Below are 24511 nucleotides of genomic sequence, written 5' to 3' on the forward strand. Positions count from 1 at the left end.
GTGTTTTTTTTTTTATCCCTTTACAGAAATTATTCTGTGAAAACCCATGTGAGAGGAAGGCTCCCTCACTCACTGTGTTCTGAGCATTGTTACTTCACAGCATTCAACAGTTAGCAAGGAGAGCCGAGAGAACGAATTATGTCTATATTGGAAAATAAATGATATGTATATATATCTGTATAGCTTTGTTTTTTAAACGGGGGTTGCTATTGCATTACACTGAGTGGCAATAACCTGTCAGAGAAATTAACTGATACTAGGAGGTCAAAGGATGGAGACAATATAGTTTACGGAACCCCACTAGCTGCCCTTTAAGCAATGAAGGGCAATAAAGAATTTTAATTAGGCAACTGTTCAGTCTCCCCTATTGCTCTTTATTCTCCTTTTAGTGACCAATCCCAGGCCTATAGATCTCATATATACATCAGGGCTAGGTCTCCGTATCTCAGGCTGGACACAGGTTTAAAACCGCACACAGATGTTTGGAAGGAATCTCTGAGAAAAACAGAATGTGCTACCTCACTCAGGTGAGAGCCCTCCCTCCACCTCTCTCAGGTGTGAACCACATCTACAGGAACTCAACTTCACCCCCACCCACCACTCTTACAAGGCACTCTCCTCCACGATTGCCTCTTTTTTCTCCATCACACTCCACCCCACCCATCCTTCACTGCTCCCAGCCCACCACTCACCGGTGCTGGGGACGGAGTGTACCGGGGGCCTGACCAGCACTTCGAGGGGCTGCTCCCGGCTGGAGACCCCGTCTGAGGAGAGACAGGACTCCGTCTCGTAAATGGTCTGCAACATCACGCACAGCCCCGGGACGGTGGGCCGTAAAAGCATGCCAGTCCGACTGTGTTCCAGACCGTTAGCAATGAAAATGGAGTAACGAAGGAGGGAAACAGTGGGTGGTCGTGGGGAAAAAAAAATGAAGCTGAAGATAACTAGTTGGGTTTGGTGAAACAGAAAAGCAAAGATGTTTATTTTTTAAATAAAGTAAGTAAATAAGTAGACAATGTTTCTTTTTATAGTTCCAAGTAGAAAAGCAACAGGAAATTTGAGGAATCAAGGAAGAGAAAAGTAACAAGCTTATTGGTAATCCCTGATGTCACTTCAGCAGAGTAGAGTGGAGAGCTGCTTGCCAAAGACCTCTTAAGTCTTTTGGTATGAATGAGGAGAAGAGAGGGGAGAGGAGGAGGCATGAGGGGGTGATCCAGAGTCCGAGAGAGAGAGAGAAAGGGATCATAGAGGACGCTCCCCGCTGAAACCCGCGTTGGCCCAAGAAGTCCGAAAATCCTTGTCCAAAATTAAAAAGAATCAAAAATCAGTTCCAATCAGAAGAGACCCAGATTAACTTCGAGAGGAAGCTGGCAGGCGTCCTGTGCTGTGTCCGATTGCCGTGCCAGTTCATCTCTCCTCCACTTGTCCCACCGGGCTCCCAAAACCCCCCTTTGTGTCGTGGCCCAAGCCCTGCACTAGAGCAGGACTCCAGGAGGGCCGCTTGCGAAGGGACAGCTTCGGGGAAGAAAAGGAGCAGCGTCCATTTCTGTCCCCCCTCTACCCTCGACCAAAAAAAAAAAACAGCAACAAAAACGAAAGCACTGGCAAAATGAAAATCTCAGAAGAGTAAGACCGAGGCTGCAGAGTGAGTCACTGAGTCAGAGGGGATGTCCCTGCATGTGTTAAGGAAAAGTGGCCCGAGCCGGAGGTGGACGGAGGAGGGGGAGAGAGAGGGAGGGAGGATGGTGGGACTCCACAAGGCAGAAGCAAGCCAGTCTTCAGTACCAACATCTCCCCTTGCACACAGATGTACTCTCTCTCCCTCCCTCGCTCTCTCTCATATACAGAGAGACATACAGAGACACACAGAGACACGCACACACAACACGATCGGGAACACCAATTAGAGTTCCAGTGGAGGAAGCCACTTGCCAGCAAACTCCAGCTGAGTTTTCAATAAAAATTCCAAAAGACCCCAAAAACAAAAACCAGCAAAGCTAGAATCTCTGTGGGGGCTTTGTCCGAAGCCCTCCTCCTCGCCCCCCTGAACACCAAACTCTGTGTCTGTGTGCGGTGCTGCTCATCGCAGAGAGAGCTCAGCAGATCTGTTGAGTTTACAAACAGACTGTGCTCGTCCAGCCAGGCAGCCTGGAAATAGCCCTGGAATAGCAGGAGGGGAGGGGCAGGCTATAAATAGAGCAAGCACAGAGAGCACGCTCAGGGAAGGAGGCTCTCTCATGCAAACACAGGGGACCAATCACAGCTGCCGTTCCCACAGCCAGGGGACAGTGCTCACTGCACTGGAGCCAGGCAGCACTCTCTCTTTCTCTCTCGCTATCGCTCTGCCTCTCTGTCTCTTCTATCTCTCACTCTTCCTCTCTGCCTCAGCCTCTCCCCCTTTCTCTCTCACGGACATCAACAGGGGACATGCACAGATACTGGCACAGACAACACACTCATCTACACAAGAACATGGACGAGACGTGCACGCGCATGCACAACAGCTGCAAAGTTTCACAGTGAAGAGGAGACGCACTTGAGAAGAGTGCAGTTCAGTGTGTGTGTTCTTACAACATCCACACCTGATCAACTGGTCACAAGTTACACACTCCTTTAGGAAGCCCAGGTTCAGCAAATTAAATTATCTTAATTTGAAGAACTGCACAATGGAAGACATTGTATTATAACTGCGGCTCTTACTCATGAGTCAACCTTTTGATCTCCCAGAGAGCCGTGTTAGCAGAGAAGGAATGCGCAAAAAACATTATATTTTTTCTTTGGGATCCATTTGCATGACAGAAATAAGTAAATAAATACTACTACTACTACTACTACTACTAATAATAATAATAATAATAATAATAATAATAATAATAATAATAATGAGCTAAAGCTAAAATGCAAACTGACGGTACAATCTGAAATCTCTGGCCTCCCAGGCAAAGGTGTTGTCTATAGAGGAAGTCGCTGCGCTCACAAAGCTAAGATGCTCGATTTTGGGCCTAGCGTTTGGTCATTGTTCTGCCACCAGTGTCTGTGTTGCATCTGCTAGTCGTAACATGGCGGGTTTCTGCTCATTTTTCATTACCCTTTTCCCACCCCCACCAGTTCTTGTTGCACAAGAAAGATTGTGCATCTCCCGATCAGGATTCAATTTAGATTTCACAGCCTGCCTCATAACTGGTGCCTTTTGGAGGACTGCAATTGCGTTCCGGAGGCTATGTACATATTACTAACGAAGGTAGACCACACTATTGTCCAAAAACAGTGAACAACACAAAAACAGGCGAAGAGGAGACAGGCCAACCCTCCGAGCTGGGAAGAATCAGGCTGGGAGATTTATTATGCCCTCACAGACATCCAACTCCCGTATTCAGCCAGCGTTCGGCAATGTATAACAATTAAAGACTGGAGGCAGCGGTAGAGCCTGTGGCCCCACCACTAACACAGCGACAGGAAACAAGCAGACAGGGATGGACTGCATCTGACACAAAGCAGACAGGATCGCCTTGCATAGCTCACACAGAGCCCCAGATTGCTTAATAACAGTGCAAACCCTGCACTGCTCGGCAATAGCAGGGTTGCAAACTATGCCCCAAAATTAAAAAGTACTTAAATCAAAATTGGACCTGGCAGACTATCATTAATCATAATTATTATTATGATTAATAATAATAATGTACTTATTAATTTATACTGCACTGCAAATGATGTGAACACCATGTTCTAAGTGTGAGTATGCATATGTTTGCATGTGTGTGCTCTACAAGTGGCAACAGGCTCCTTCTGGTCCTGACGTGGATCCGCATACAGGGAACTGCAAACCTCTGTCACTGCAACAGCCGTGTGGCACTAACCAGGGCGAGGTACAATAATTGAGTCAGACGCTAATCTGCCCGACCGGTACTGGAAATAACATCCGAGGTAGTGAGGCAAAAGGGGAGGAAGTCTAACCCCAGGCATTAGAGCACGTCTCCTCCTGTAATCCTGTTATCAGAGACAGTGATATTATAATAGTGCACAGACCCAGAACGAGCCAGAGAGTGAGCAAACTGCCTGGAGACAGGAGCCTGCACACGCACACGCAGGGACAGCGCAGGGGGGAGGCCACATCAGCGTGTCTGAACACAAACAAAATACTTTTCCTAGTTGGTCTTCATCACGAGCCGCAATGCTCAATAGAGTAGAGTAGTTGGACTTTCTTTTTAGTTGCCCCCCACCTGCCGCTGAGCCAGGCTGTGTGGTCTTGGAGTAAGGAACCTGGGGAGAAGAGCTCTGGCCAGCATAAAGAAGCTCAACCCCTCATAACACAGGAAAGAGCAGCTCAACCTGTACCACAGTTGGGGACGCACTGCCCCGCCAGGTTTCTATTCCAAGCCAACCTCACAGGCACTCGGTTAAAACCTTAATTGAGCAAGTGTATATTTGCTTAACTTGATGTTTTATTTTTATTATTTTATTAAACGGTTTCGCTGATTCAGGGGCCCTGTATCATTTTAGATTCCCCCACCGACCACTTAGAAATCTTTAACAAGCTCTCACTAGCCAGGCTGTAACTGCAGTTTAAGGTTTAGTCGGGTCACAGGGAGCTTGAAACAGGAAGCAGAGAGATGCACGAGAGGGGGTCACCGGGACCAAGGTTCGAGAAGCACGGCTGAACTGCCTCTGTGCAGAAGAGCCCCTGCAGAGACCCTCTTTCCTGACTTGGGGGCCTGCTTGCCTGAGCCATGATGACGACAGTGACACAGAAAGGGCAGAGCTTACAAAATGCAAAAAGAGACAATCACAGAAAAGCCTGAAATAAAACTACTGCACTGCACTGTCCCCCAGCAGGACTGCTTCCCCCACACCCTACTGCCCTCTTTAAAGGACTGTGCTGTGGTTTTGCTCTCTGATCGGGCAGGAATCTCACCCTGCCTGGGTTTCAGGCTCAGCACAGATGACGTCACCCTGTCTGACAGCCCTGCTCGGAGACGTGACACTCTCTGCCCAGCATGTTGACTGCTAAGCTCTTCTTGGCACCGAAGTCCCCGGTCTCATCTCGCCCACAACAAATTAGTGGGGAAGGTTAATTTTGGAAAGAGGTGAAGAGATCAGTTGTCCAAAAATGTAAAATTAACAATAAAAAAGTGTGCATGGCCTACGAGGTATCCAGGACCGGCTAGCAGGTTGTTTTCTATAGGTAGGGTCTCGGGATTCCAGTTACTCACGGTGTCATTTTAAATGGACAGCCTACCAATTCTCAGTCTCCCACCACAGTAACCTTAAAGACGCGTCCAACCCTGAATCTGACCTGGACCAAAGCAGAGACGGCTGATAGCCGATAACTCCTGATAGCAATTTCTTTTTTAAGTGTACAAAAGCCAAACCACGCCAATGCCTCAAACAAAGCTAGGCGAACTTCCTGTAATTTTCCTAGAAGTTCCCAGGAGCCGATGATAAACCTCCCTTGCCTTTCACTTCTTGCTTCTTCATCCAGGGCATGGGAAGCAGGCTCAGACCATGGAGGCCTGGGAAGACACTCCTGGGGCGCTAGTCTGGTGAAATTCCCCTTGGCCGAAGGTAAATAAGTGAGCTGTTGACACACACTGACTGCACATGGAGCCCGGTGCGGTTAGTGGGGTTAGGTCACTGTGGGTGAGTGGGGTTATGCACACACCCCACACCCCTCCTTTGGTTCCCAGGTTCTCCCCTAGTGCTCTCAGCAGCAGAAAGGCAGCGCGGACAAACAATGCAAACCAGGCGACTTGTTGCAAGACAGGGGCAGGTGAAGGCGCGAGTGAAAACGTGCAGGGGCTGGGGGCGGGGTGCGAGTAGGGTGTCTGGAGCTGAGGAGTAAGGAGGTGGGGGTGGAGGTAGTAGGTTTCAGACACACCAGATTTGGCAGAGTCTGAACGCTGGCCGCGTGCTGCACCGATGTTTCCGATGAGTACGGCAGGCTGACACATGCAGGAGATCCTGCCCTACTTGGAGAATTTGCTTTTCCTTCTCTTGGTCTTTTTTTTTTTTTTTTTGTACATCCCAACCCCCTCTCCCCAACACCACCACTAACTCCCCATCTCCCTCCTTCCCCTGCCTCCCTTTGGCTTTGCTTTACAACAACTCCAGTTATTTATAGGTGGATGTACTTTCTTGCTGCCTGACGTGGGCTGTGTTTATATTTAGCACCAGAGAGCGGGTGAGAGGCCATGGTTGTTTTGCATGGATGAACTCATCCAGTTAATGTCAAGGACTTTGCTGCAAAATGGAATAAAAATAAATAAAAGTAAAAATCTACAGACGCCTTGCTGTCTTTCATAGAAAGATACAACAAAGCCATCACCCCAACTCACCCTCGTCTCTCCCCTCTTCACCACCCCCAGAAAGAGTAAAAAGTGAATAAACTGAAAAAAGTTCACGACTGGGTTTGGAGGAAGTGGGAAAGGAAAAAACGGATGGATGTGCAAAAAGCCCAGGTCTGTCCAGGTGTGCTCCGGTGCAGTTCTTGGGGACAGGAGGTTGTGGGGGAAGGGGAGAGAAGTACAAATTGTGAGAAACTTGGCATCCATTTCAGACAAAAGATCTCGGGTCCCTGGGTGACACTGACACTGCAGTGGGTTGCAGGAGAGTTTATTACCCTGAATTATCCTGACAAAATGATTCCAATGTCCTAGATACTTGGGAGGAGCACAGCTGCAGACGGGTCCTGGGTCCCCCACCTCTTGATGCAGGTATGGGAATGGAAGCGGGGTGAGCAGGAGTGCATGAGAGGGGCTACGTCCACTGACAAACCTCAATTTTAGACACAGTAGGAGTACGGTCTTGTATTGACTTGTACTGACTTTTAAGGGCATGTGTTGACTTGTTTCAGACTTGTATTGACTTCAATGGTCTTGATCTACATTACATTGACTTCGATGTGTTGAGGTTCACTGGAGAGGTCCTGTCCTGATTGCAGCTCTCTACCACTGAAACTGGCTGGTCTTGGTGCTTCTGGAAGAGCGGATTCCGATTCCAACGTCAAAGGTGCACTGGGGAGCGTCCCCAGCCCTGGTGGATCCATCCTCAAAACGTGCTCCATTTTAAGGTGGCAAAGGAAGGAGGAGTTATTTGAATTTCCCTTTTGAATATTACATTGGAAGAAAGAGGGGCATGAAGGAAAAGGAAACCCAGTGCATCTCATCTAACTGCCATCAATGAAATTAATTTAGGTCTTGACCCAGACCCACTTTTATTTGTCACTGTGTGTATCATCCCCCCCTCCCCACCCCATCATGTGGGACACTGTCAGGGTCCAGGCAAAAACAACAACTGATGATCCAGTTCTAAAAATAATCCCCTTTGCTTCCAGGACCGAGCCGCCCTCTCTAGATATACTGGGAGAGAGACAGGACTGAGAGAGAGAGACACACACAACAACAGACTGAGAGACGGAGAGATTGAGAATTCAAATCAGAGGACTGAAGTTTAAACTGAAATGTAAAAACAACAATAGCAGAAGGCCAATCTGAGGCCCAGATAGACACAAATACAAAACACAGCCTCTACACTGCACTAGGTTACAACAACAGTGGCATTACTGTGAGCAAGAAGAGTCAATGACATTTTTTTCCCCACTGTACATTGTAGTAACAACCCTACACAGATTACCGTAGCCTGCAATTGATACTACTCAAAAAATCCTTTCCACAGAGAAATTCAGGAATTGTCTGATACAATATTGTACATCTAACCATGAAAAAAGCATTTGATTAACAGCTACACACACAGTAATACAAACACATACAAAGACTGACTGACAGACTCACACTCACAAACACATACACACACACTAACTGCCACTGACTGAAACACAGATTGCAGTGCTCAGAGCAGGAACTGTTTTAGACCATGCTGTTATTAGATTGTGTGTGAGAATATACAGATTTCTGTTCTCTTGCAAGATCTTTATTAATTATTATGCTGCTACTACAATGTTACAATTGTTGCACATGGTTATTTCATAGATCATATTTCAGGAGAGAACAACAGGACCCAAAAGGCTATTAAAATAAAACACTTACTTAAGAATGGAGACCTGAATGACACCCGGACTGACCGACAGACAGAGACTGACAGACACAAACACGCCTTCTGCCAGACCCACACAGGTGCCCAGACGCTGGCTCTCAAGCAGGCTGCAGCGCACCGATATTCACATTCCACAAATAGAGCTGCTGCGATGACTCACTCACTGCTCAAACCCCACTAGCAATTTTCTGCCCTGACAGATAACAAGTTCTTTCTCTTTTCATTTTTTCCCCCTCTCTCCTCCTCCCCCACCCCCCCCCACATCTCTAGTCTGTCTATTTTTTAATAAATAATCCAGGATCACATCCATCACCTGCAGGGAGAAGTGGCTGCGGTTGTTTTTTTCCGGTGTGAAAAGCCCAGCGCAGGAGGGCAGGGTCCAGACTAGCTCACCCCAGCGGTCTGACACCATAAATAGCCCGGCCCGGCCCTGCAGAAATCGAACCCGGCACAGTGTAGGTACTGAGCACCGACAAATGCTGCTTGCGAGAGAGTTAAAGCTGACATGAACGCTCTCTCCGTCTCTCTATCACGCTCTCCTTTCTTTTTCTCTTCCTTCGTCTATCTCCCTCTACATCTCTTTCACTTGCTTTCTTTCTCTCTCTCTCTCTCTCTCTCTCTCTCTCACATTTCTCAATCTCTCTCCCTGTACCAGCTGCAGCTTATCTGTGTGAATGAGGAAAATGGGAAAAATGTATCAGTCCCATGGAGCCTAATGTGGCTGAACAGGTATTGTTAGGGCCGATGTCACATCACCTGCTCAGGAACTGGCAAATATACACCGATCAGCCATAACATTACGACCACCTGCCTAATATTGTGTAGGTACCCCTTTTGCCACTAGACCTCTGAAGATGTACTGTGGTATCTGGCACCAAGACGTTAGCAGCAGATCCTTTAAGTCCTGTAAGTTGCGATGTGAGGCCTCCATGGATCGGACTTGTTTGTCCAGCACATCCCACAGATGCTCGATTGGATTGAGATCTGGGGAATTTGGAGGCCAAGTCAACACCTTGAACTCGTGATTCATCAGACCAGGCCACCTTCTTCCATTGCTCTGTGGTCCAGTTCTGATGCCCACGTGCCCATTGTAGGCGCTTTCGGCAGTGGACAGGGGTCAGCATGGGCACCCTGACTGGTCTGCGGCTACCCAGCCCCAGATACAACAAACTGCGATGCACTGTGTGTTCTGACACCTTTCTATCAGAACCAGCATTAACTTTTTCAGCAATTTGAGCTACAGTAGCTCGTCTGTTGGATCGGACCACACGGGCCAGCCTTCACTCCCCACCTGCATCAATGAGCCTTGGCCGCCCATGACCCTGTCGCCAGTTCACCGCTTTTCTTCCTTGGACCACTTTTGATAGGTACTGACCACAGCAGACCGGGAACACCCCACAAGAGCTGCAGTTTTGGAGATGCTCTGACCCAGTCGTCTAGCCATCACAATGTGGCCCTTGTCAAAGTCGCTCAGATCCTTACGCTTGCCCATTTTTCCTGCTTCTAACACATCAACTTTGAGGACAAAATGTTCACTTGCTGCCTAATATATCCCACCCACTGACAGGTGCCATGATAACGAGATTATCAGTGTTATTCACTTCACCTGTCAGTGGTCATAATGTTATGGCTGATCGGTGTATATATTATACATATTAATTGGTCTAGACAATTGACTCACTAATTCAATTACCTAATGAATAACTCAGATGGTGCTAAAAGTACCATGTGCAAGAATGGTGTTAATTAGTTGTTTTTTTCCTGGGCTGAGGGGTGACCATGTATAGGGGGCAAAAATGCACAAATAAACAAGCCAAAAAAAAAGACTAGTCTGTGTGTGAGTGAGTGAGTGTGTCAACGTGTGCGTGTCAGTGATTGCATGTGTCTCTCTCAACATCTGATTACCACACAGGCTGCTATTTCTATATTTATTAATTTATTTAATGCTGTTTTTCTTCTCCTTCTCTTGGCTGTTAAACGCCTGCACTTGCCTTGATGTCTGTCAGGAGTCTATTATTAGTGTCAGCACAGCACAGAAGCGCCGCTCTCCCTCCCCAGCCCTCGTGGGGCGCAGATGCTTCAGAGACAAGCACAGCCCCGCTCTGGAGTACAGAGAGCTTCTCATCGTCGCCTCTGCGGGCCTGAAGCCTTTCCCTGCCTCCGTGCAGAGTGCTTTCGAACAGTGCGTCTTTCGAGAAATGACCCTCAGCACACGCCATCGAGAGTCTGCAAGCAAGGGCTGTGCGGCTGAATGGGTAGTAACTGGAAAGTCCCAGTCTCCATTTCCATGCCTCTTGTTCTCTCTCTGCCTCCATCTCCCCTTTCTCTCTGCCTTTCTGTGTCTCACTCCCACCTTCTCTCTCTCTCTCTCTCTCTCTCTCTCTCTCTCTCTCTCTCTCTCTGCTTCTCTCTACAGCCCCCTCACCCCCCACCTCCCCATGTCTGAAGCTGAGTAAAAGACACAGCTGAAAACTACCGGCCTATGGTTCCCCTTGAGCAAAGTGCAGCTACAGTATAGTAAGAGATGACCAAGTGAAAACCCCAGCCTGCCTTTGGAGATATTTACAGCTACAGGCTTTAGTCTTGTTCACCATGATTGAATTTTAAATTATGGGTAAAAAGTAAAGCACCCCCTCCAAAGTTGGTTTATTTCTCAGTGAAAATGCAAACAGTTGTACAGATTTACACTAGCCTCCCATGGCCACAATGCAAAGTTCAGAGCTCAGCCCTCCTTCATGCACTGGAGGAGGCTCACTCCAGGTCCATATACACAGTCAGATCGTAAGCATGCCTCTGTTATATGGGAGCCACCACTGCTGCCCTGTACGGGTGGGCATGACCGGAGGGGTGAAAACCAGTGCGCTGAGATGGAATATAAACAACCGCCTACCTGGACTCGGGCCGAACTTCCCCATACACCGGCCGTAAGAGTTAAGGCTGTGCATCGGTGAGCGCTGTCCCATAACAGAAGACTGACAGAAAGACGCACCAAGTGGGCGGCCAGGGAAAAAATCCTTCAGATGAAATGAAATAAACTGCGAGGCCAGAAGCTATACTAATTTATCTTGGGAGGAGGGTGAGTATTTGTGTAGGCCCCACAGTGTATAGACCCAGAGAGGAGGTCCCAGTTCTTCAAAGTCCTGGGCAATGATTAACACAGTCTCGGCACACGGCAGGTTCACTACGTTTTCCAGGAATTTCCTGCTGGGCGAGACCCAGCCGGGCAGAGCATGTGACAGGCTGATAACCACTGCGTGCCTCACAGGCCCGCCCCCTTATTTAACCCGGCAGAGCACAGTTAACGCTGCCAGTCTAGGTTGAGCCCCCTGCCTACCAGGCACCATCCATAGAAACCCTGCAGTTCCGTTCACAACAACACAGACGTCCCCCAAACATCTAGCAACATCTCGGCAGGAAAATACACTAAGGTGAGAAAGCAGTTCAGAGAAATTCTCACGTCCCCCCATCCCCCACTCTCTGCGGACACGCTCGACAGGAACGAGGAGTTTTAACTAAGAAGCTCGTGCAGTTCTAACGGTAGCAGTGAGCTGTCAGGGCACCGCCAAGCAGCAGAGCTGGAGTAGACAGGATGGGGAGACCCTTCCCACGGTCTCTCTGGAGGAGCCATGTGACAAGTGCGAAACACTGCGGCACTGCGGGGAAAGCCCCACCGATCCGAAACAGGGGATCCGAAACTCCTGACAAATGAGAACCACTGCAAAACCAGCAGACAAGCAAACTGATAAACAGACCGATAAAAAAAACTCTTACCTGGACTGTTTGGCGAGCTCATGGATTAGAGATCGGAGGTCTTCAGATGGTCCTCAGGGTTCAGCTGAAGCGCGTGTGTGTCCGTGTCTCTAGTGTGCGTGCGTGAGGACAGATGAGATGTGGGCTGCGCGTCTCTAAAGAGGGTCCTCCATGTCCGCCATGCCATCCGTCAGGAGAGAGGAGCAGCATCGGCGGTTGGCCTCGCTGTCATGGGGGAGGAAAAAATGGGTTAAACAGGCTGTGGACTACAGGCCCTGCTGGGGTGCTTCACAAACTCAATCATATCTCCATCTCCCAGCACAGTTAGCCCCAGGGAGGAGGAGGGTGGGGAGTGGGGGGGGCTTAAAAAAAAAACGAAAAAAAAAAAAAACACATACCTGCTCTTTGACTTTCCATTATTAACACCACAACCACTTTCTCTTTCACTAATGCACCTCATGTTATTTATTCATGTGTTTAGTCACAGTCAAAAGCTGAAGTCTACCACCCTCTGTTATTTCCCCCACACAGATTTCTGCTGGTAGGTGGGCTGTGGGGTCCCCCTCTGTTTTGCCCCCTGCAACCTGCCCCACAAGAACAAACCCCTTGTAAAAGTCCACACAGCGTGTTCTATTTTGACGTACACGTGCATTACTGGCGCTGGGCTGTGGCCAATGGCAAGCAACCAGAGTACTAGTAGTTTTGTATTACACTTTTTTTTTTTTAACTTCATTTCCTGGTAATAAGGTCAAAGGGCAAGGCTGAGGGGCGTACCCTTCTGCCTGCATGGATTTAAAAAAAAAAAAAAAAAAAAAAAGAGAGCAGAGCATAAAAAGGGAGAACATCACTGGAAATTTTATATATATATATATATATATATATATATATATATATATATATATATTTTTTTTTTTTTTTAAGACATGCTGTATATCAAAACAAAATGGAAATTTCTTGGATCCACAAATGCTGCTGCTATTGCTGCTGCCGATGATGATGCATACACATGGGCTTATATACAGGAAACGTAGGCAGAGAGTGTTTTATTCAATAGGCTTCTCAGCAAACATCTCACATTTCAAACACTGCACGGATGCTTCACAAGTCTGGTGGTACACTGAAGATTAACCACTAAAGGCCCATGTGGCAGGGCAGGGGGACGCTTTGCCATACGGTAACACACTGCAGCACATTATCAGTACTGCACAGCAGCTGTGCCTGGCCCGTCCCAACCGAGCTTTTGGGCTGAACTAATGGTCGTCTTACTTCAAGATGTGCTCGGCTCTTAAAACAGTTGCAGGTTGGTCGGTTGGGTAGGTAACTTGGGGGGCTGGAGTGAAAGCCTACCAGCAGACATGGGTACGTACTGCAGGAACCAAGCCTGGGGAACCACTGCTATAATGTTGATTAAATGCAGCATATCTGACATGCTTTTGAACCGGGGGGACAACTCTGGGATCAAGTGGTGGCATTCACGTCCAGTTGACCAAGCCAGGCGGTGTGCTGACCGTCATCTGTGCATTGACACACTTCCTGAGCCACGTCCACAATCCCTGAATTAGGCTCTGCTGTATGTACTGCAATTAGATAACCCCCTCTTTAGCATAATGCTCTTAACATATAAGGCCATGATCCCTTCACGCACGATGGCTCTCAATCCCATTAAAATCACCTCAACACTTTGCTCCATTACACACTGTTGTCCGGCTGGGGACTCTCACACCTCTCAAGGGAGAGAGAGAGTTCATTCTTACATACATATATAAATAAATACAATGATAGTGATCACAATAAAAATGGACATGCTGAAACGGACAAAACTGATAAAAGGAATGCATCTGACATTCACATCTGTGGTGACTGTTGGGAGAATAAAGAAAACCAACAAGCAAGCGCGACCACTGCGAGGGATGTGGCCTTCATCTTGATCCAGAAGCAACTGGACGGACTACAGCCGAGGCACCGTAATGCCACTGTGAGTTTCCTTTAAGATTTTTCCCCGCAGCCTCTTTGCAGTTTGGCACAGGGACGGACCGCTACTATCTGTGTGTGCTGGGCTTGTCCTTGTGGTCCCCCCCCAGGTCTCTATGCACAGGACTGCCCAACAGTGACACCGGCTGGACGGCAGTGACAACTGCAGCTACAAGCCCCATCCCAGTGGCCTGCTCACACACAATAGCCCACAGTCCAGCGCCAGCACGTGCCCTTAGTGCCCATGCACTGCCTCACCCAAGAGCCCCGAACTGCTCTGACCAGCATCTACATATTGAAGGGCATAATGTCGGCACCTGCATAGACACTGCAGCGGCAGGGCCACTGGAAGTGGGTGTACTTAGGCTAGGTTTAAACTCGGTGGAAGCAAAATAATGAGCAACAAAACGAAACCGATGGAGCAATACAATTCCTAGGTCATTTGATGATCTAATGGCAGTGTAACCCACACTGTTCCCCACTGCTGCCCTGAATCTGAATGATCGCACATTGATCCCACTACTGAATTTAAAGTTTGTGTGTGTATGTATATATATATATGTATATATACACATACTGATATATATGTTTAAATATATTTAAACAAAAACAAAGAATGCTCACAATATCAGCTCTCATAGTATCACTACCTCACAGTGGATAATATGATGTCATGAAGCTGGGTATTTAAAACATTTAACCGACTCAACCTGCCTTCTATTTGCGGATCAGTGCTTTGGGTGCATTATCCTAGTGACGCGCAAACAGAGATTAAAATAGACAAGCCCCCCTGCCCCCCCGCCTGCCCCACAATCAGTAGCTATAGTAGACACTAAGTTCATCAGACTGACATACCTTAAGGGAAGAGCAGTGGGGTTTTGAACCACCACTCTTCTCACATCCCGAGTTTTTACTGGCTTGATCAGACTGCGTTCTGGTCAGTGACGGGGTGTCAAGATTGCCTGATGTGAGGCCCACACACACACTGCAGGAAAACCCTCAGGTACGCCCCCCCTGCCCAGAGTCCCCCGCAGCAACAGGCACCACTATCTCTCAGGGTGGTTGGGAGAAAACATTTTCTCTGCAGCAGCTGCGAGTCGCCTCCAGGCCCACCTGCATGCATGGTTCACACTACATGTTTCAGAATTAATGCAAGCAGGCATCTTCCAAAACAGAGCATCGGACCTTCATCTAAGTCCAGTGCGACTGCACCTGGGCTGAGAGGACACAAGTGCCCAGTCACCCGGGCTGAGTCCTGGCTCTCTGTGGGAATGGCTAGGACTGGGCCCTCTCACAGGTACACAATCCCGTATCCTAGTATAGACTGGGTATACGGAGAAACAAAAACTAAGAATCTGCAGCTGCTTTTCATATTGAGAGGTTAAATTTCCGTGGGCTTGCACGGTACAAACACGGTAAAGACAGACGGTATTATGAGTAATCTGGCAACTTAATCCTCCAGAGGCATTTATGAGAAGTTCACTGATAAAACCAGATTTTATTCTACACACACACACACGACTGTGAAACAAATGCACTGAGAGTCTAATGTCTCCAGCAGCCAAGCCTCTACAAAGGCAGAACACTCGTCTTAGGTCACATTTGTGTGTGCTGGGACTGATCGTGCCATGACTGTCAGGAGATAGTCTGGTTTTATTTCACCTCAGTTCCAACTAAGAGAAATTCTGGGCAAACTTTACCAAGTTATACAAAACAACTAGCGTGTTATTAGGATTCTTCCACGAGGAGCGAGAGACGGTTCATTGGGTGGAGTTACTGTGCATTGATCGTCTCCTGTAGAAACAGAGTTACCCGGGTACCGCAGCTGTGCAGTCAGATGAAAACTACTATTCTTTAATAAATCAAATCAACTTACGATTAGAACCAGGCTAAAACCGGACGTGACATTCAGCTTTGTGTGTGTGTGTGTGTGTGTGTGTGTGTGTGTGTGTGTGTGTGTGTGTGTGTGTGTGTGTGTGTGTGTGTGTGTGTGTGTGTGTGCACTCAGCTCAGTCAAGGTCATTATCACCCCCTTTCCGTGAAAGAGCACATCAGAACTGCCAGCTCCAGAGTGTAAAATCAAGCTGGCTGCACATCGTCTACAGGCCCAGACACTTTGTTCCCAAACGAATTCATGTTATACCACCCCCCAACCCTCTTTAGCAAGTTTAATTCTTAAGGGAAAAAAATAAAAAAAGGAAATGAAAGATATGATCTGTAGTCTCTTTCCTGTAGTGAATCAATTCAGTAATTGCCCCTCTACTCGCAGGGCATTAATGGTAAATTTGCACTTTTCATAACCGAGGAGAAAAACCAGCTACAGCCTGAACACATCTCTTCCTCAGCAGAAAGGTGGCATGACAGTCAGCTGTGCTTCAGTAGCTATGTGAATCGTTCTTGAACGGCTTGTAACTATTTTTCCTCAGTTGCTCAAATTAGACAACAGTACAATGCCGTTTTGAAGGCCGACTGAATCACAGAGTCATTGGATAACTGTCATCGCAAGGCTAATTTATACTAGTCACAAAACAACTTTTCTTTATTATCTATTTTGTTTTTGGTTTGTCCGTTTACTTTTTTTTATTTAAATGAAAGGCAAGACAGCTTTCTACTTTAATCACATCGCTGCATAAATGACAACTAACAATATCAAATACAGATATATAACCTGTGAGTTCACAGGCCTATGCATTAGGTTTCTTAAGTAATTGCTTTTGTTATGTTAAGCAACTAGTTGGTTTTTTCTCTGATGCTTTTGTACCATACATCTTAACTGAGCTCTGTGTCAACAAGGGCCATTTCACAGTCCTTTACAACAGCACACCAGTCAGCTGTCCCAGTAACAGGGGGGTCTCCACATTCACCAGAGAAACAAAACAAGGGAGTCAGATTTACAAAGGGTGTAAATCTGGCATGCGAGATATCGCTTTGCAAAGCATGGTGTTTCACACCAATCGTTTCAGATGTTCGGCCTTAACAAAAGGAAAATACTACCCCGACTCACAGACCACACAGAGACATTTCAAGTCCTACCGTCTCTAGTGCTACCGTGGGGAAGGGGGGACTTTGCTGCCGTATCCTTAGCTGCTAGACAAAGTTTCAATTAGTCACCTAAAGAGGAGAAAATGTAAATCTGTGAACTCCAGTCTGATAATTGTTCCAACATCTGTCACCTTTCCGCTTTAAGACACACACAGGCAGATGTCACAACATCTGTCAGCGCATCAGACGAAGTTTCCTTCTGCACCGTGAGGAGGAGATAAAAAGGACGGGCTGGCACGCTGACATCTGCACTGCGCTGCTTCTCGGTGAGCGCGGACAATGCCGATGTGGGGGTTGGGGTCAATTGCACTTTTTCTATTCCACTTAGCATTTTTCAGACACATTCCAAATTCCAAATTCCAATTATTTTAGCCATTGACATAATATGGGTTGTACTGGAATTGGAATTGAATTGAGAAAGGAATTACAAGAATGGAAAGAATGCAATTAAACCCCCACCCTGAAGCTGAGGGGGTTGCATTCTGGGGTTCAGGGGTTCTTGGGCAACTCTGCACTGATGCAGCAGCACAGCCCCAATCACAATTAATAGACTTGCTCAAAATACAGTATCAAGCCTGGAGTACCCAGACCCCTGGCACAGGCTTATTCAGTACACAGGAGTCTGCTGCTGACAATACCTTTGGGGGAAGAAAAAAAACAAGCTACACATCTTAAGTCTTATTTCCATTCCTGAAAACACAGAGACAGAGTCCGGCCTGTGTGCAGGCAGGAGGTTAACCCCTTGCAAGTGCGGGCTTGTTGGTAAAGGTGGTAAAGGAGTCCAGAGAGACCACATGTGCAGGACTCACCCTATGGGCAGCACCTGAAGCAGCTTGGATCACAACCACCTCCTTTTCCAACTACCATGTGCACCCAATTCACATTCGCTAAACTATTTCTTACCCTCTGTTGATCTAATTTGCAAAGAATTAAGGTTGTACATCCTATATTTATATGGATGGATAGATTAAATTACCTAAAAAGTGACAGACATTTAGTATTATGATGACCGTGATTCCTAAGTGTGTTTTCTCTTCATGGAGAAGGTGTTTCTAAGAGTGCATTTCAAAAATGATTTAACCTCTGCCTTATAAACACAAGCAACTCTTTCCATCCCTGGTGTAATTCAATAAGAAATCCAATAAAACAGACCAATTGGATTACGTGGATTTGGGAAGTTTCTGGATGTTGTAGATGGCTTTTTGCACTTTGTGGGTTTGTATTTATTTAGGATATGTTTTCCCTAACGCACAGGAAGCCTCCTTGCAATCCAATACAGCACAGATCACAGACGCGAGTTTAATAATTAAAATCCTGTCACACACACACACACACCCAGCCCACCCCCTGTAGCTACCGTTTTAGTGAGCTAACAGACCCTATGTACATACATAGCATTTAAACTGTGGAGTATAGAATGAAATGCTGCGTTTTTCAGAGGAAGAATTCAAGTATAAAATCGACAGAGCTGTTCTGCGTCAGTTGCAACATTATTTGTACTTCACTGTAATTTTGCACTTTGTTTGCACTTATGTTGTAAGTCGCCCTGGATAAGGGCGTCTGCCAAGAAATAAAAATAATAATAATAATAATACTATTAGGGTCCCAACAAAGAGAGACGCAACGGGGACATATATTCTGTATACAATCACGAGTCTGAGGCGGTGAATAGTACCACAGAGTTCCAAAATTGTATTTTCAGTGATACTTGAAAAACAGAAATAGAGCTTGAAAGTGATTTGTTCCCTTTTGAAACTTCATTTTACTTATTGTTACCTTTTGTTTTTATTAACTACAAACATTAAGACCAGTTATTTTGCGAAAGGAGGGCTCCATTTCTGTGGCTAACATTTAATATCATAATATTTATGTTTGAAAAATGCACCAGTGAATATTTGGATACATTCAAGAAATCAATAAATGAAAAGTGTTCACACCATCTGTCCTCTTCGGCCTTCAGCAATCGGAACTCATCAAAGACACCTTCTATAGAAACCGCAGAGACAAAAACATTTTCCCACCACCCAGGACATAATGCATACATACAGCTGCCTTTACAATACACAGTCCTAGGGCTACAGACACACACACACACACACACACACACACACACACACACACACACACACACACACACACCAGACACCCTTCATGACACGGACTCTTCTCCATACTGATGCCATTCCACCAGCGAAGTTGACACACTAATTAGCTGCCACGAATTATTTAACCTATATGTCAGGCACTGATCATTAAAAAAATATATTCCCAAACATGATCAAACAAAAGAGAAAATACCGATGTGTTAAGCTGACTGCTTGATACTGGATACAACTAAAAAAAGAAAGACTGGTAATTGTCGAGGTAAGTGGATTAATGTAACACAGGTGAACAGACACATAGGTAAGACACACTGAGACAGGTGAATGGATGGATACAGTCTGGTACGTCACAACATTATACAACAAACTATCGATTCAGGGTTTAATCGAGTAATAATTGAATAAAGTCTTGCCATGTGAACGAAAATAAGATGGCTAGATTTTATGGTATCACTGTCCATTAAAATATTACCTCAGTTACTGCAACTACTACTCTAACAACGGTATCATCATCATAATAGTAATATCATGATTATTATTATTAAGAAATGCATACATACTTTAAAACAGCCTGTAGCCAGTTCGGTTAGTGACACTTATTTTGCAGCGATTCTTCGACCGATCCCGTAATGCAGAACTACTGTTATGCAGACCCCTAAATTATGTTTTACGTTTGTTTTCAATGGGATCAGCCGACCCTCATCAACAACACAGTGGCTACTGACACTGAAAAGAAAATGCAGATTTGGGTAGAAAGAAAATCACTACCGACTCCTTCGCCACACTGTTACTGAACTGTAGCAGACACACAATGGCTGTCCCATCGCTCGCACGGATACATTGAATCGTTTTGTAAATACATATGTAGCATTACCTTAAGATGCAGACCGCTGGATGCTTGCTCAGAGATCCCTGCTTCGTTTTCTGAACATCTATGAAGCCTATCTAGTTTCAAGATTATAAATATATATATCTATACACACAAACGCACACATGATACATACATCTATACACACACATAACCACATATAGTACTGCATCCTACGTAGACGACTAACATCACTTTTTCAAACGATTTCAGGACTATGGTTGAGTTTCCTGCACTGCTGGATCGAACGCTGCTGACAAACCAGTACTTCACAAGATTCGATTTGCATTCGGTTCTCGATCTCCGCGCACAACGACGCAGAAAGACTGAAAACATGCATTTCGGGGACTTAGCAAACGCCTGGCTCGTAGTAGTACTACCAAATGAGCAGAACGGAGTGAGGGGGGGGGCAAAAAGAAGAAAAAAAAAAGAAAGAAAAAGAGACAGAAATTCGTCCGTCTTTACCTGTCAATGGAGGGGATCCCTGTCCCTCTGTAAAGTAGGCAATCTCCGGGGTCCTTCGAAAGCCGTACGACGGGCCGGATGTTTCAGTCTGGATGTTTGTATAGATGTGTGGTTTTTTTTTTTTTTTTATGAAATGTACATTTTCCCGTCACGGCTCCCTTTCCTCCATATTTGCAAAAGACTCCTCCACCACCAACAACAACATTCGTGACGTCACTCCCCCGTCACGTGACCCCGGCCCCAGCTAAAAATAGCCCGCACAACCACTGAATTACCTAGAGCGGCTATAACCCACACCTTCGCACAGTGGCCTAGCCGGAGCTGTCCCTCCCTCCCTCTCTCCCTCCCTCCTTCTCTCCCTCCTTCTCCAGGCGAGGTCTGACACAGCGAAATAACGCGCTGCCCGCTATCCTGTCACCATCATCAGCTTAGATGGACAGATTCAAGTCTTTATTAGAACGCATCGTCTCTCTCAGTGCCGTGTGTCCATCCCTAACCCAGAGATTTATATGGCATGTACCCCTCACCACCGCCACCCCCGTTTCGTATGCAAATGATGTCGCTGGGGGGTTTCTTGCCTTTCTGGTTTTCTTGTTCAGTGTGCTCATGTCCCCGGCGTGTCCGTCAGTAATCTGCGTGTCGTGTTCAGCGCACACTGTCCCGCTACAGTGTCTCGTTTCGCAGGCTGCGAATGACATCCGCCTCGGTTGCATGCAAACACGTTTTCTTCAAAAAGGGGCTGATGCCGCCATCCACCGGCGCTTCACACACACTCACACACACAGTCACACACACACACACAGTCACACACACACACACACAGTCACACACACACACACAGTCACACACACACCCTCACACACACACACACACACACACTCACACACACACACACAGTCACACACACACACAGTCACACACACACCCTCACACACACACACACACTCACACTCACACACACAGTCACACACACACCCTCACACACACACACACACACAGTCACACACTCACACACACACACACACACACTCACACACACACACAGTCACACACACACACACACAGTCACACACTCACACACACACACACACACACTCACACACACACACACACACCCTCACACACACACACACACTCACACTCACACACACAGTCACACACACACACACAGTCACACACACACACTCACACACACACACAGTCACACACACACACACACACACAGTCACACACTCACACACACACACACACACACTCACACACACACACACACACTCACACACACACACACAGTCACACACACACACAGACACAGTCACATAAACAATCACACACACACACACACAGTCACACACTCACACACACACACACACACACACACACACACACACACACAGTCACACACACACACACACAGTCACACACTCACACACACACCCTCACACACACACACACACACACACAGTCACACACTCACACACACACACACACACACACAGTCACACACTCACACACACACACACACACACACAGTCACACACTCACACTCACACCCTCACACACACACACAGTCCCACACTCACACACACACACAGACACAGTCACACACACAGTCACACACACACACACACACACAGTCCCACACTCACACACACACCCTCACACACACACACAGTCACACACTCACACTCACACCCTCACACACACACACACACTCACACACACACAGTCACACACTCACACACACAGTCCCACACACACACACACACACACACAGTCACACACTCACACCCTCACACACACACACACTCACACACACACAGTCACACACTCACACACACAGTCACACACACACACACACACAGTCACACACTCACACACACACAGTCACACACTCACACTCACACCCTCACACACTCACACACACACAGTCACACACTCACACACACAGTCACACACTCACACACACAGTCACACACACACACACACTCACACCCTCACACACACACACACAGTCACACAGTCACACACACACACACAGTCACACACTCACACACACAGTCACACACACACTCACACACACAGTCACACACTCACACACACAGTCACACACACACACACACACTCACACACTCACACAGTCACACACTCACACACACACACACAGTGCGGCTCAGGTGCAAGGAGTCCAGCGCAGCAAGGAAAAGCATTGTCTCGCTGGCATATAGACAAGCGAATAAACACATTTAAGAGTGCATTCATAGCTGCATGAAAACGGATGTTGACGACAACCTGCCTGTGCAAATGCATACATAAATAAATCAGTGCAGAAGACAAAGTGCATGTGTTGGCGCTGGGTGAGGGTGGCACATATAACGGGCCACTATTTCGCTCCCCGGTATGAGCTTGATGCTGGTTGCCATGGCTTCCCGGGCTGCAGACTCGAGCTGCATGCTAAGTGCCTCTGCGCAGCCGCAGCTCCCTGTGCGCCCCGAAACGTGCCACACGTGTTCCCATCATGCGGCTTTTAAAAGGGGCCTTGACAAACTCCCCGTCAGCAGCGTCAATCCAGAGTATAATAACCCTGCAGGGATACAGGGTCGTCATCCCGTCCCAGACTGAAGGGCTGAAGAAGAACCAATATAACTACAACGCTTGTATGTGGATAATAAATACGTTACGGAAATATCCAGCACACACACATCTATATAAATATATATAGAGAGGTAGGATCGTAATGAAACATTAATATATATATATATATATATATATATATATATATATATATATATATATATATATATATATATATATATATATATATATAATTTTACTTTAGTACCCATCATGAATGCGCAATGAATAGAAACATATTGGGTTGAATTCCACTTGGCTAACATATGACAATGTTCCACAAACTAACAAACAGAACAGACTACATTTCATAGTTAGTGGCAATAAGAAAACAAAAAAAAGTATCTTGTAGTCCAAAGAAAAAACAATCCAGCCCACACTGGCCTAATTAATTAATGTAATCGTGTATGTGTGTAATGTAACCACAACATGCAGACAACAATGTTTACAGGGAAGTTCTTGACTGGTAATCAAGGTAACTGGGATGGGCTGCTTTGGAGTTTGGGCTACTGGAACAAAAGTCAAGTGATGCCTGGGAGAGAACAAATCTTACGAGAGGCTGTATTTCCATTCGAATTATACAAATCGTCTTTGCATGTAAAATCCAGTTGATTGTGTTTTACAGCACATGCTTCTGTGTAAAACACAACCCGCTCTCTGTATTGGGTCCAGTGGCCCCCCAGGCAGGACTGTGCAGCTGCAGCCCGGGGTTGGATGCTCGTTCCCATGGCGATGTAGCGCTTCTTACGACAGTTGTGTTTTTGGGAAACGCGCCGCGCTGACAGACAGTGGTTCTTACATGATTGCGGAATTGTACCAGTGGTTTGCACAGACGTGACTTAAACCAAATGTGATTTCCTCCGTTCTGTCTCAGAAGGAACTTGCTACATCTGAGAACGCGCTGTTACAACTTTCACAATCTGATTCATATTGGGTGTGATACAAATGTAACTATTATTTTAGCATGGTCTAAATGGCAGGTTACATTTAACAGCTGCATGTGTTTATTGTAATTCGCAAAATAATCCTGCACCATGACGCTAATTTGACAACAGAGTTATATTTAGTATTTTGTATGTTTTATCGTTGTTTCGTTGTTTAAAGGTCTGGACATTTGCAGCTGCAGTATTTGGACGATGTTCCTGTTGGTTCTCTGTCACTGGGGATCGTTGTCAGGCTCCCGGTTTGCTTTCCCCCAATCCGGGGCCAGGAGAGGAGAGAGAGGGGAGAGGTGTTACATTCGCAAGTGACGGATGACTCAGAAGTGAGTCAGCTTTTTACGTCCGAATTAAAATGTCAACCCCTCCTCCCTTCCTCCCTTCCCGCTCAGCACCCAACACCCCCTCCCCATCTCTCCATCTCCCTGCACTCCCTCCCCATCTCTCCATCTCCCTGCACTCCCTCCCCATCTCTCTACCACTCCATCTCCCTGCACTCCCTCCCCATCTCTCCATCTCCCTGCACTCCCTCCCCATCTCTCTACCTCTCCATCTCCCTGCACTCCCTCCCCATCTCTCTACCTCTCCATCTCCCTGCACTCCCTCCCCATCTCTCCATCTTTCCATCTCCCTGCACTCCCTCCCCATCTCTCCATCTTTCCATCTCCCCTGCACCACCTCCCCATCTCTCC

At 46.7% G+C, this 24511-nt stretch overlaps 1 protein-coding gene across 1 annotated transcript in view; it reads right to left on the reverse strand.

Moving 5' to 3' along the window:
• The window catches only part of hdac5 (histone deacetylase 5), a 58127-nt gene extending 37629 nt beyond the window's left edge, over positions 1-20498 (reverse strand). The window contains 2 exon segments of the mRNA XM_066698761.1: positions 11821-12024; positions 20248-20498. Coding sequence (XP_066554858.1) covers positions 11821-11842 — 22 coding nt within the window. The 5' untranslated portion in view covers positions 11843-12024; positions 20248-20498.
• Between the last annotated feature and the right edge of the window lie 4013 nt (positions 20499-24511).

The sequence above is a fragment of the Amia ocellicauda genome, chromosome 3 (assembly GCF_036373705.1).
Source record: "Amia ocellicauda isolate fAmiCal2 chromosome 3, fAmiCal2.hap1, whole genome shotgun sequence".
Taxonomy (NCBI): Eukaryota; Metazoa; Chordata; class Actinopteri; order Amiiformes; family Amiidae; genus Amia; species Amia ocellicauda.